The 15,346-nt window shown below is 34.5% G+C and overlaps 1 protein-coding gene across 7 annotated transcripts; it reads right to left on the reverse strand.

Moving 5' to 3' along the window:
* Positions 1-7,062: 7,062 nt before the first annotated feature.
* Positions 7,063-15,121, reverse strand: LOC114178875 (small RNA 2'-O-methyltransferase). 7 transcript variants are annotated; one of them, XM_028065007.1, is made up of 11 exons: positions 14,910-15,121; positions 14,774-14,799; positions 13,951-14,250; positions 12,788-12,877; positions 11,821-12,275; positions 11,498-11,743; positions 9,899-10,833; positions 9,657-9,808; positions 9,465-9,581; positions 8,764-8,901; positions 7,063-7,756 (listed from the first exon to the last, which is right to left on the reverse strand). In XM_028065007.1, the coding sequence occupies exons 3-11, from the start codon at positions 14,221-14,223 to the stop codon at positions 7,325-7,327; spliced, it is 2,838 nt and encodes a 945-aa protein (XP_027920808.1). In that variant the 5' UTR covers positions 14,224-14,250; positions 14,774-14,799; positions 14,910-15,121; the 3' UTR covers positions 7,063-7,324. The 7 variants fall into 7 exon arrangements, with proteins under 7 accessions (XP_027920808.1, XP_027920807.1, XP_027920810.1 ...); XM_028065006.1 differs by having other exon boundaries at positions 14,774-14,828; XM_028065009.1 differs by having other exon boundaries at positions 13,951-14,009; positions 14,910-15,120.
* Between the last annotated feature and the right edge of the window lie 225 nt (positions 15,122-15,346).

Below are 15,346 nucleotides of genomic sequence, written 5' to 3' on the forward strand. Positions count from 1 at the left end.
TTTTCAACTTCGACAACAACATACGCTAAGGGTAGTAACTGATCATTAACATCCCTACCCACAACACTCAACAACCCCCCTACCCCCCCCCCCCCCCCCCGTATTTTTCTTTTAAAAAATAATTGTCCAAACCTATGATGGATCTACAAGACACAAAGGAATCTATGCATGCTTTTAAGCAGGAGTAAAACCTCTGAAAAATTGCTTCATCATTATCATTTTCCACTTTGATTTTTATAGTAGATCTAGAATTACATCTTAGTAATTCATGTGCGTAGTCGTAGATTCTCTTATATTGCTCTTTAAATGACCCATTTACTATATCTGCAGCCATTGCCCTTGCTTTACAAGCTGTTGATATTGACACATGTGTATTCCATTTTCTTAAAGCCATTTGTCATACGCCATTTATCTTTAACTTTGGATTCTCTATTAGAGTCTGATCCAATGTTTCACTAAGCCACTTTGCTTTAAGGATATTAATCTTGAACTCCATGCTACAAGAATGAACATCAAGTAGTTTCCTCAATTGCCAAATCTTACGGCTAGGAACATATGAACAATACGCAAACCATTGACATTAATTGCTTCCTTTGAAAATCGGGGATGCAAAAATCGCCTCCCACCCACCAGAATCCCTAATTTCAGCGTCAACCCTAATTGCACAGTTTGCCCCAAATTTGAATTTTAACGTTATTAATGCAGTTGTACTGTACACCTAAATGAACCACAATTCAACGTAATACAAACAATGTCACATGTACAATGTTCTATTATTGATTTAAACAACGTCACACAAAAGAACTAAATTCAACAAGAATTATGAAAATGAGGACCATTTTAAAATTTGGTAAACATGAGGATCATTCGCAACAAACACTACGAAAATGAGGACGAAAAAAGTATTTAAGCCTAAAAACATTAACTAATCAATTAAAAATTTGAAAAATATTTTATTTGATTAAATATGCCTTTAATAATAATTTATATGTAAATATAAACAAATTTTAAAAATTAAAAAATTAAAAACAAATTAAAAAAATTTAAAAAAATTAAAGAAAAGGAAAAAAAGTGGACGAGCCACCTCGGTCCACCTCGTTAGTTTGTCCTATACACGACAGGTTATGATTGTTGGCATATTTCTGTTTGATGGACCAGTTCAGCTCGGCCCGTTTTTGACGGGCCACAAACGAACCAGGCCATAACGGGCTGGGCTGGCAACCGTAAAGTTAATATGCATGTGAGACAAACAATTGACATTACCAACGAAGTCGGTGTTTGGATCAACAAAAGTTTTCGGTCACTTGTTTGTGAATCTGGTGGATATGAAAACGTTAACTTTATTAAGCGGGATGTTCGCAACTACATTGGTTAACAAAGAAGGTCATTGTGCAACGATAGGGATGGCCAAGCATTTCTACGACACTTTTCACAAATGCGGGAATTGAACAACGAATTCTTTTTCGATATAGACATGGACGAAAAGTAACCAAATATGCAATGTTTTTTGGGCCGATGCAAGGAGTCGAGCGACATGTCAAGATTTTGGTGATGTTGTGTCATTTGACACCACTTACTTAACCAACAAATACGACATGTCATTTGCTCCTTTTGTGGGTGTCAATCACCATGGGTAGTCCATTTTGTTAGGTTACAATCTTGCATCTGCTGAAGACACAACTACGTTTGTCTAACATTTTCAGTGTTGGTGTCGATGCATGTTTAACAAGGCACCTAAAGGTATCGTCACTGACTAGTGTAAGGCAATGTTGAACGCCATTCAAGTAGTTTTTCCTAACACAAAACTTAAGTGATGTTTGTGGCACATCATGAAAAAAAGGCCTTAGAAATTGCAAGGATACACACATTACAAACCTATAAAGAGTGAATTAAAGACACTAGTGTACGACTCACTCTTTTAATGAGTTTGAGTTAGGGTGGAAGGACTTTATTAAAAAGTATGATTTGAATGCAAACAAATGGTTGCCTACATTGTATGATGAGAGACATCATTAGGTACCCTGTTATTTGAAACGTCATTTCTAGGTTGGAATGTCAGCCATACAAAGAAGCGAAGGCATGAATGTTTTTTTTGTTGGATTCATTAATTCTAGCACTACCTTACAACAATTTGTGATACAATATGACAACGCATTAAGGCAGAAGATAGAAAAGGAGTTTGAAGTTGACTTTGCATCTGTTAATACTATGGTTACATGTGGATCCCAATCACTCATTGAAAGACAATTTCAATTGGAATACATACATGCCAAATTTGTGGAGGTCCAAAACGAATTTAAGGTAAGATGAATTGTTTCATTAAGAGTGTGTCCAAAGATGACTTTGTTTGATAAGATGAATTTGTTTCATTAATAATGTTGATTTTTGAAATGAGAGATCAATTTTCTATTGTGGTGATGGAGGAAGAATGGTGTTTTCTATTGTGGTGTGAGGGGGGTGGTGATGATGGAAGATGAATTTAGTTGATGTGTACATTAGGAGGAGAAAGATATGAGCTTGTTGTTAAGGAAGACGATAAGTATGTTTGTTTTGTAATGGATATTTTTTATTAAAAAAAACAAAATTGTGGATGAGAAATGGAAAGGAGGAGATGAAGGTCGGGTCATAAAGGATGGTGGATGGTGGTGCTGGAAATGGAGAATGTGAAAAGTTGAGATGGGTGTTGTAACATGAAAAAGAAGGAAATGCTTGAGAAATAAGAAGATGAGGTGGAAATTTAATCTAAATTTTTAAATTAATTAATTTGTCACGTGTTACAAATGAAATGATGACAGAGATCACCGTTTGCCATGTCAAAGAACACACTAACACTGTAAGATATTGAGGACTGATTTCATGAATTTTGAAAGGATAAAGACTTAATTAGACCAAACGTTAGAAGAGGGACTAAAACCAAAATCGCCTAATAGTTTAGGGACCAAAAAAATAGTTAACCCTATTTTTAATTGTGCCATAAATTATAAATTCATTAATCAATGTTGAAAGTTACATTTGTTGCATTTTTGTTAGAACACGTGCTTTTTTTATGCACCATCACACTATCAAGATGTCCACTTCGAAGGTCAACCCTTAGTTCAACAAAACATACCTAATAACAGGTTTATTATTGACATGAGTGGAGTCAGAAGTTGGAAACACTCAACTGTCTACAACAACACACAATTGACAACCAACGGAGGTATGAAAAAAAGTGAAGTAGTAATAGGATGTGCTTGTAGTTTTTTAGTGGTGTCAAAGTTAAATCTCTTTTGTTAAACCTTTAGAGGTCATTTTCCTTCTGTACTGGAAAATAGTTTGACGTCATTATAATATACCTTTTGATGCACATGCAATAGACAAACATAATGTTTTTGACGTCGTCTTATTTGTCAATTACATGTGTGTAAATGCCTGGTGGTTACGTTTTGTAATGATTATTCCATATAAAGAAATATTCTTTCCTAATAACATTTTGCGTATTAATTGTTGAAATTTCATGATTAATTACATTTCTTAATTACATTTAATTATTCGTTACATCAATTAATCATAATGATTATAACCTTAATAAATATGGTACCCACTCATTTATCCATGATAATCTCCGTGTCACTCACTTAAAATTAATGTTTCATAAATTTGGATGGGTACCCAATGTTTAACTTGCACCTTTGAAAGTAAATGACCTTTTGACCGTTCAAACCTAAAGTTCTGACAGTTAGCAACACACAACATCTTTCCACTGAAGAGTCTCCATTTTTGAGCGTACTTCAACCACATATATTTATTCCCATTAATGTGACGTAATTTCAAATCCACTTTCGTCTCACCAAAGGCCAAGGAAATTAGGCAAACATCGCCATCAACCCGATATCATGGCAGCGAGTGGTAGCAGAAGTGTAAGGCAAATTAATTTAGGTGATGCACCTCCTACTGGGACCACGGTGCTGTGGACATTCACCACCATTAACATACATGAGCAGGTTTTTCATTCACTTTAAATTCTCATTGTCACTAAATTCATTTACATTATTTTTCACTTATTCAATTTTCAACTTTCTATGTAGTCATTTGCTTATGTTGATCGACATTTTGTTGCTGCCTTTGAAAAGGAACTCACACATCAATGGAATTTGGTTGATAGCTTTGGAAATGGATTTGTAGTATCCTACAACATGGATACACTAAATCCAAAATTAACCGATGGGTGGAAAGATCTGGAAAAAACATACACAGAAGATATATGGGACTCAAAAGTCCAATTTCGTTATGTGGGAAACTGTCATTTCCAAATAACAATTTTTCTTGGCAAATGCACACCGAAAAATATGGAGGCATTCTTAGAACGTGCTACCACACACCCTAGGACAACCCCATTTGTAGTGAAGTTGACTAAATCTCAGGCACAAGGCAGTCATCTGGTATTTACTCATTTCTGAATTCAGTTGTGTTGATAAGAATTAATATGTATGGTTTCTACATATTGTTTTTTACTTTATTGTTGGTTATGTTCACAGGACTTGAATGTTGCTTTTGTTGATGTCATCAAAAGCCTTGAAATGAATGTCATATACCTGCTTGCACAAAGAAGTGGAGTGGAATGCAAACCTCATCCTTTCGTCGTTCACCCTTCCATTTTGCAATCAATTCTTCCAATTCAGAGATAGAATGTTCCAGATCAACTATCTCGCCTTCATGATTGTGTAGCAAACACTCAACCTCTTCCTTCTCCTTGACATCTTGTTTTTTGTAGGCAATGCCAAATTCTTCAAATGCTTCTTTTACAACAACATGATCAAGTTCTTCCTTTGACACCGCCACATCAACAATAGCCTGTACAAAAAAACACATAATTACAAAGGCAAACCAATAACAAACTTCAAACATAACTAATATTATTAAGCATGTCTGCACCATGTCCTTATCAAATGCACTCTTTATGATAGTGTCATCCACGGTCACATTCATCCAATGCAACAATCGCAGGAAGTTCTTCATCCGACATTTGAACTTTGAGTTGCAAACAAGCAAATGATCAAATGATCATAACTAAAAAAATAAATAAATTTTAAAATCAATTTATGCAAAATGACAACCATCACTTAAGAACAATAACAAACATTAATCAATTTACTAGAAGCAAATACGCACATCCTACCACATGGAAATCAATTCGACTTGGTTCATTCTTCAATGCCAACAAAGCACTACACAAGCTACACACCAAATACTCGTACACTAATGTACCCTAATTATATTTTCCAATACTTTCCATATCATCTACTATCTTGAAAATTGTGGGAAAAACACTACCCTTTTTATTTGTTCCTAAAAAATATATAGTTTGCAAAATAATTCTACATCACCAACATCATCATCAAATTTCATCAAAAAATTATATTTCAACTTAACATTAACTCTTTCACACCCAAAAATAGTCCAAGTGTCACTCTTCACGACTTTGTCATTTAAAGCAATTTTTTCTCTCACCACCCTCAACCCTAACCCTAAACAAACGTCTAATAAATTAAATTCCACCATTTGACCACTAACATCAAAATCACCCATTCTTTCAACTCATTTATAGCATAAATGAGATAGAACATTCCTACTTATCTTCATTGATTCCTTTAACATGGGAAACCACCAAAACGAGATGCCTGCAATATACTCCTTTTGTTGCACACTTAATCTATCATTCAAAGCACCACTGTACTTCACTTTGCAGGAGTGACGAAAATACATTTGTGTAACAAATCATACTTTTAGGACTTTCAGAAAAATAAAAAATAAAAAATGAAGACAACGGTGGAAAATAACACACCTCTTCTCCTCACTACAATCAACAAATTGAACACCAAAATTGCCCTATTTGTACTCCTTAACGAAAAAACATATCCTAAAACCACCCGCATCATCCATATCGAAATGGAAAAATTACAATTGATTAAGCCTACAACAATAAACTTTGCACACACAACCAACAACGAAAATAATGTCGACGAATGAAGCAACCGTTTAAAAAAAATTACATGATTCTGCAACCCTCGCAATCACTCCAACGCCCAAAAATTTGACATTTTCTGCTCAATCTAACCAAAATCAAAGCTATCTATGTTTGGGTTGCGGGTTATCTCTTCGAAAAAATAAAAAGATCAACAATGGGTTATCAAAACCATGAATGATGAACAAACAAAATCTGTGTAATAAAATAAGAGGATACTTACAACATAACAGTTTGTTCCCACCATTGTCGTTCTTGTGTGGAGGAGGTGCTCCCATTAAGGATTTCTCCAAGCTCTTGTCTCCAAAACCCATGTCTCAATGCTTCTTTGCTTCTATCTGCAAACACTTGCAAACACTCCGCTCCCTTGCAACCCAAAACTTGTGGAATGGTGGTCGTCGATGACTTCTCCTCGTCGCTGTCTCCTCTAATCCACCGTCAAATGCTTCTTTGATTCTCTCTGTCAAACACTACTTCTTTCTCTATCTTTGCGTCGTTTGCCTTTACCAAAAAACTCCTCCAACTCCCGCACAAGCACCAGTTACTTTCATTAAATGAAAATTCATTTAAAAATTAAAACTTATGTGCCACATCATCAATGTCAAATTTGAGTAAAAAAATATATCTAAATATCATTTTCGTAAGCTAAAAGGATAAGTTATCTTTGTTTCAATTCTATTCTTACAATTTTATTAATTAAAATATTTGTTTCTATTGCACTTTTTAAATAATTTACGAATATTTACAAATTTCTCTTTCATTTTTCTCCTTTCATTATTCTTCTTTAATTCAAATAATGACATTTCACTCTTTTTCTTCGTTTTCCTTCTTTTTGACTCTCAAATTCATATTTTTTTATTTGAAATTATATTTTCACATTTTTGTTTTAATATATTCTCATTGTCATATTACATTCTCAAAAATTAAAGAGTTAAAATATAGATGAAAATATGGACAAGTTAAAAAAATTGAATGATTAAAGCATGAAAAGTAAAATATTAAAATCTTTCACAACTACAGCCATTTAAAACGCTGAACATTTGCTCCACATGGTATTCTAATTCGAAGTTCTTTATTCTTCATGGGACGTATAGGTAGTAGATGCAATATACACTAAAAGGAAATGCAATGGATGAAAATAAATCAACTATTTCCCTTTTTTCTCTAATCAGTACCCTACTACATAAACCATTCAATTCACCTAGTCTTCTCCTACCATACATTCTACCTTGCTTCTCTGCTTTCAAAAACACCAGCAATCTGATTACCTAAATAAAATAACTGTACTTATCTCACTATAGTTTTCAAACTTCAAATAGTTTATTCCTTTCTACTATTCCATTCCCATATAATATTATAATGGTGTTCTTCAGCATGCTTTACTACATCTTTAACTTCCCAATCCCTTTTAAACACGGCAATCTGCGAAGCATAGCCGGGCTCAACCTCAGCAGAACCACCAACACCACTAAACTCCACCTTGTAATTGTGCCGAGCAGCTAAGTCAGATGCCCATTGTCTGAACTGTGCTCTGGTCCACTCAAATTTGTGGTCGTGATTACGAAACTTGCATGATTGTAACAGGGTTTTATCGTCTAATTCCTCCTGTTCTTGGGCTGGAGGATTCGACTTCTGGAGTACTACATTGTATTCAAAATTTGGAGTGGAAACAATGAGAATCCTTGGCCGGAAAAAACTTAATGCCACATCCCCAAATAGACAAGCTTGATCTTCTTCCATATGTTCGATTACCTGCATTGTATCATCGATTCATATAAGTTGATTCATAGGTCATAGTAGTGCTGCATAAAAGAAAACTATGTAACCACAGGACATAAGAACATGAAAGTGATAGCATAATACAAGACAATTCAACTAATGAATACAAACTACGAAGTATATTTGCCGTGAATTGGTGCAGGAAGTAACACATAGGTATACAAGTACAACTATTACTAGTTATGACAATGCAGAAGTGGTTTAAGAATGAACTTGAGAAAAATATAAAGAGATTATAATGAAATTGAGAGAAAGTATATTTTCCTCTTTTAGGTTTTCATATTTATAGTAGTTTGAGATACATTAGACTAAAGGATGAGAAGAGAACTCTAGAAGATGTTCCTAGGGGTCTAGCACAAAGCATGCTCCTAGAAATTAGGTTCAGCACAAAGTACAATAAATCCAATTTAAGACTATTTATTCCAACAAATGATAAAGATCACTAGCAGCATTACGCAAGGCTAAGGTGCTTGAGACAGAATGTGAACATGAACTAATGCTTGCAAGCATGTGCATACCGCATACAAACATGGAACTGGAGACTGCGGTCTCTGCAGAGAAATAAGAAAACAAGAAATCTTCATAATGTCAACCTTCCTGACCTGCTCCACCAAGTAATTCCATCCCTTGTGCAATTCCCACCACGGTAAACTTCCATTATTCAGTCAAAGTCCTTTTTTTATTACTTTCCATGTCATTCAGACAATTTAATTTCAGTTATATTCGATTAATAGATTATTCTAGAAACAATGAGTCCTAAAAAAGAAAGCATACGGCACAATGCAACTTGACAAATTAAACCAAGTTATTGATGGCAAACTTATTTATCAGAGAGTGAACATATTCTAAACTCAAGAATAATCAAATCATATATGATTTACTTGCAGAAAGAATAGACATGATGTCTAACATGACGACAGCCATGTCAAAACGAAGTTAACAATGGCTGAACAAAATAAACAACGGATAATGAAATTTACCTCTAAACAAGTGCCAATATCAAATCCTTGCAACTGAGAGCCAAAATTCGTAATTGAACCTTCATAAAGAATTACTGATTGTACGCCTGTCCATTGCCTACCAGCATCTGAATTTGTACATAATTTTGAATTAAGTACCTGCAAAATTTGTGCACACAACAAACAGCTTTATACAACAAAGTATTTATACAACAAAGTATTTTTCCACTAAGCAGGCTGGTTAGAATGGACCAAACAATTTCATGATGAAAATTTCCGTAACTAGTCAGCTGTCAATTTAATCAAAGATATCATCCTCCAATATTAAAAAATTCCCTCAACTAAAAAGAGCACATCCTTGTTAATCAACAAAAGAAATAATAAAATAGTGTTACCTATTACTTTGATATTTTCTATGATAACGGACTCTATTATGTACATAGCAAGAGTTTCCTAACTTCAGGTGATGAACAAAGAAAAGACTGGCACACATAATGTACAAAATAAAAGCCTCTATCATATTATGCAAAAAGGTCGGGACACATAACTCAGTCTGTAAACATTCACATCCCTTCGGCATACTTCTAAGATCCATCTTCTTCTGATAAGACTCCCCCAACATTATATGTTTTGAAAAACCAAACCTAGCTCTTTATAGTACATCTGAACCATAAACCCTAACAAACAAAAACTTTGTCAAATGAAAGTGAATGTGATGTGACCTTTGCAGCACGGCTAAGACCCTTCTGTGAAATATCCACACCCGCCATTTTCTCCAAAGATGTTGGATAATTTAACAAAGCTTCCAACAAGCTTCCAGATCCACATCCAAAATCAATCTGTGATGAAGGAAAGTGTCAAATTAACAATTTAGGTTAACCAAAGAAGACCAAAGATGAAAGCATTTTGTATACCAACGTAGAAGCATGAGATTCTAGAATTTGTTGAACTCCAAATTCGACCCGTTGCTTTGAAAGAGGAGGGCTGAAAAGAGCCTGCTCCATTCTTTCTTCTGGAGGTTCAGTAACCTTGATCAAACTTATGTCGTATTCTATACAACAGTCTTCTGAAAAATAAAATATAAAGCCATGACAGTCAGTAATTTAACCCCACACTGAACCAGGGAAGGGGTGAGAATTGATAGAAAATAACTCACTAGAAGATAACAAGGACAACATTTTGACTGATTCACCAGAAGAAGCAAAAACCAAATCAGAAGAGAGGAAGTTTGTAGAGAAGTAAGCGTACTGGCCAACAGACATCTGCATCACAACCTCTTCAATGTATGAAACTGTAGCACCGACTCCCACTTCAAATTCAAACTCATCACATACTTCAATAACTTCTTTGACATTCTGACTCTGCACAGCCAAAGACACTGAATACCTTATACAAGGTAAAGATCCATTGCATGGACAGACACCAGAAAATGGACCTTCGATCTTTAAAGACTGCACCAAATCCCCCAGCATGTCATATGATGAATCCATATAGGTTGGTTCAACTAATTTATTGCATTGAATTGCATTAAGCTGACCATTGTGTGTTGATTGACCTGCTAAAATTTCACTGATAATGTTGCTGGAATAAATCTGGATATTAAAGTCGTCGGCAGTCTCACAAAGCCGCTCAAAAGAAAGAATCATACTCTTAAACCACATATTCAGCCATGATAGAACTTTCAATGAAGTGTTCTGAATAGCATCATTCTGTTTTTTATAACCATCCTTTGGAGAACACAAAAGTATTAAATCTCCACACCTAGAAAGCAATTTTATTTCACATTTAAACAACTCTGAATCTGAATGCGTTGAACTTGTTACACAGACCCCATTGATATGCTCAATCACATTGTCACCACATTCTGCAACCTTCAAACATGATCCTGATAATAATGAAGATGTTTTGAAAGGATGAAATGAGAAGAGAGGTTCGGACAGACGGTGCTGGCGGCAAAACATACAAAGTATATCCCTGGGAAGAGAACCCCTCCAGTTTGCTCTTGTGGTGAATCTTGATGGCAACTCAGATGCAAGTATTGCCTCCCTGGATAATTTATAAATGCCACCTGGTGTCTTCCCTAGAAGCATCCTGTAATGGAAATCTAACCATCCGTAAATGATGCAAACTAACACAATTTTGCAGATATAGATGTTGACAAATTTCATTGGCTATTGCCTAAAATAGACAAAATTACAAATGTCTGATGTTCATCAAAAATAAATATTTGACAAATGAATCCACGGGACAAATGACTCAGACTCAAAAAGGGTAACACATGAGATACCAAAGTCTGAAGATGTTAGGCATCCATACAGCATTACTTAGTTACATAGTTAGTTTAGTGAGCTGGAGTAATCTAAATATGGCATGTTGCTTATAAATAAGATGCACTAGAGAGAAATATCGGCCATCTGAGAAAAGAGGAGAGAAAACAGGGTCTATCCAATATCCTGAATATTCAATAAAATTCTTTTACAATTCCTGCTTCAGTTCTATCAGAAGAGCAGGTAAACTTTTGAGTTTAAGAATACTAGACTCTTTCCTATAGTCCAATTGCAAACATTCAATTTGCAGAGACATAGATTCATGAGCAAAAGAATGCTTTGGTTGGCCACTATGAAACACCAAAAGTGCATGACATAATAACATCGTTCTTTTAATCAATCATTACTTGTAATTTACTCCTAAAGGAAATTTAAGTTTGACAGCTATGCAATAAACAATTCAATGAATTACTTGAATTTAAAGAGACCTGTAATATAACCGAACCGATACATCCTCATAGAAAATGTCTCTAGATTTTCGTGTATATCCAATTGATGCTAATATTGCATCACCAGCTATATCTTGCCCAGCAAAGTAACTTGCCCTTACATTCAGAGATCCCATTAAATAAAGGGTTTCTTTTCCGTTTGCAAATTTAGAAGATAGATCTAGTAGATATGGTTTTGGAGCAGTAAAGAACAGTCTTGTCTCAGAAGAAGCTTTACCTAAATTCCTGTAGAGAACAAGAAGTCAAGAATAAGTTATCAATGAAACTCAGACACTTTTTTGTAATGTCATCAATCTCCATACCTTGAAATCATAACATTGGCAGCATCTTCTAAACCAAGTTCATTTGCAATGACATCAAGGTAGTATTCTCTTAAAGAAATACGAAGCGTAACTTGTTCAATAGATTGTTCCACTGAACTAGGAATGCGTATGGCAGCAACCTGAATGCATTCTAGCGAACTATGCTCTTTCATCAATGACTCTACTATATCTTGTGGATACGGAGTCAGCCTTCTAATACAGAGATGTCGTTCAGAAGTAGCAAGATACTGGTACAAGTTTGCCGTGGCGCTCTTTATGTGTGAAATAACCAAAAATGGGTTGGACTCCACATCAGGATTAATACATTTACACAAGCTGAGAAGCTTTGGATCATACATAGCAAGGACAGAAATAGGAATTGAACGACAAAGGTCACCTTTCCTCCACAAAGTTGCTCGAATGTGACCACCAAGAGGATGATCACATAAAAGAAACTGCAGATGTACCAAATGGCAAAGAAAACTGGATATCAGACTGATTTAAAATTCACTAATGGATAATGTCCGAGCAGCATGGCATAAAAAAAAATAAATTTCCTTGAGTAATTTGTAACCATGATATAGCTGCCAAAGATAATTGTAAATTCTTTACTAAAATTAAATTATAGAAGAACAAGACAAAAAAATGAGACATCATTTTTTCATACAATATATTATACTTTAAGCTGGCTTTTCTAAATTATAAAATAAGTTCTTTGAAATGTTCTGTGAGGCCATCCATATGGAACTGTCAACTCAAGTGTCTAACATATACAAACATGTCATCTTAGATCTCTGAACTAACAAAATACATTTTTTAATAGTAAACCTAATTAGGAGTGTAAGACATGTGTCTAATGGGTGTTAGGGATGTGTCCATATCAGAAATGTGTTTAACACTACAACACTTCAAAGAGGAGTGTCCCTGCTTCATGACCTAATATACAAGGTTAAAATGGATTACCTACCTTTTCGGAAAATATGAAGGCAATTCGAGCTACTAAACTTTCTTGTGCTTCTTGAGGAGTGGGATCAATGGTCTCTGAACAAATGCCAAGCTGCGTAGTATTATCAAAGTTAAAATGGCATAATCCTTATGACAATAAACACTTGAATAAAACATATAGTAACAGTATAAATCCGGGTCCAATGAGCAGAAATAAATACAAGAAAATATCACAATACTACCATACCACAATGTACACATACAAAACATACTGTAGTAATCGATTCAATGTTGGGCAAAAAGACATATGCCTATCCATAACATTTTTTAAGAAATTATATATAGTTTGAAACTTTTAGTGTATACTTACTCAGATGTATTAGCACCTCACATACTTGTGTCTCTACAGTAAATTTTTCTTTCTGTTTGTGTAAGTATAAGTAATCAGTAGACAGCTGGATCTTAATCAGTCTTTATGAAGCTTAGTTAGCCAGTCTTTACCATAGCCTGATTTTATATATACATGAGTCTGCACGTTGTACCATTCACTTTTCAGAATCAAACAAATTCCATAGTTTTTCTCTAAAGCATCAAATCTATTGGAAACAATGAGACAATGAATCAGGAAAATGAAATCAAGTCCACATTTAAAGTGCTCTCCATTTTCCAAAACAGGGCATCCATCAAAAAACAAGAAACACCAATGGAAAATTCCAGTGAATTGAATGATACATTACACGAACATGATTATATTACTCAAAAGACTCGCTCAATTACACTGGAAGAGACAAAATACTAAGATTCACATAATGGTAATCTCATTGACTTTCTCAATTTCAAGAAAACAAAACCATCCTACAAACTTGACCACAATCATCTTCAAAGCATGAATAAAACAAAAAACAATCAGTTATAGCCAAACGTAACAGCATGAGCAAATTATTCATTTACTGATTGTACCTCTTCGTGTTGACTTACAGAATGCTTGTTTGAATAAATAAATAAATAAATTCAAAGGCATGTGAGATAAGGCAGTAGCTCAATTCAAAATAACTGCAACTGAAGAAAAGTAAATGCTGTTTATACCATTTTTCACAACAGTCATACATAGTTGAAAGGAGATTCAAGAAGAATGATAGCATAATAAAAATCAATTATTTACATACTGATCAGAATGAGTGATACCTTCTCAATAGCAATCTCTGCTGCAGATTGCTCTGCATCCTTCTTCTTTTTAAAGGTCCCTGAAATGACAGAAAGTTCTGGAAGCTGTAATGTGCAACGATAAAGGCAGGGACCCATTTGTGGAATACTCAATCCAGGACATTCGATTTGATGAACCTCCTTCACTTCCTCTACCACATAGGAAGCCTTATTGCCAAAATTTTGGTGTATTATGGCCTTAGGTGTAAGGGTTGGTTTTTTGTGTGAAACAACAAGATGTTCCCTAGTTTCCATGACAAAAAGCTCAGACCATCCACTAACCTAGAAAATCCAAAAAAATAAATAAATCAACAAGAACTTTTTTTATTGCAACGCACTTCAAACTCGTCACCATATTAACAATAGATTACTTTTTAAGTGGTTATTAGCATATACAGAATAAATACAAACCACATACATTACCCTCCGCATTTTCTTTAAGGGATAGTAAAATATTTCACGGAAGGATGTTTGAAATGCACTAAACTAAAACCTAGCTTCTTCTGTAATCGGTATTTGGAAGGCCAATGGGAATCTAACCCCTAATCAGCAATACTTGTTATACCAATTTAACATTGGCAGTAAACTCCCAAAAATCTATTCACCAACAAACACACATAAGAATTCGTAGTTTTACACACTTCCCAATATTAACTATAAAAGGAAAATAAGAATCGATGATTACGTACTCGATTACCAGCATAAAGAAGCCCAAGCAAAGAAGCATACATTTATGATGATAGTAATAAAAGTAAAAAAGAAAGCACAAAAGTAAATAACACGAAGGAAAGTAAACGCGGAATACCTAAGCGAATGCGAGGGAAATAAGAACTGAGGAGCAAGTTGAGGACGTAAGAGTGCTTGAAAGCATATACATTTCAACATTCAGAAAGAGAAAGAGAACGAAAGAAAGAAAGAAAGAAAAAGAAAGAAATGAGAACCTTGGTTGAGTCAGCAATGGGGTTTGTTCGTAATGAGAAGGAAAATGAAGGATTGTTGTAAAGTATGAGTGAAGTTGTAAAGTATGAGTGAAGTGATGGAGAAGAAAAGAGAAGAGAAGAGGGAAAGATTTTGTTTTCCTTTCAAGTGTTTTTGGGTTCGTTCACGCCGAGTCAGTGGCAAATGCGAACCGAATCATGCCTCTACGCGTGGTCGCGTGCTAACTACTTGCTTGATAAGTTTTTTATTCACTGTTTTTTATTCACTGAATATATCGACAGGTGAAAACACCTACTCCCATGTTGCTGTCTGCAAACTTTTTCTAAAATAAAATTAATTAAAAAGTATTATTAAAATAGTGAAAGCATATTGATATTATTTTTTTTATGATAACAAAATTTATAAAATTATTATTGTTATAATTATAAAAATAAATGTA

The sequence above is a fragment of the Vigna unguiculata genome, chromosome 3 (genome assembly GCF_004118075.2).
Source record: "Vigna unguiculata cultivar IT97K-499-35 chromosome 3, ASM411807v1, whole genome shotgun sequence".
NCBI lineage: Eukaryota > Viridiplantae > Streptophyta > Magnoliopsida > Fabales > Fabaceae > Vigna > Vigna unguiculata.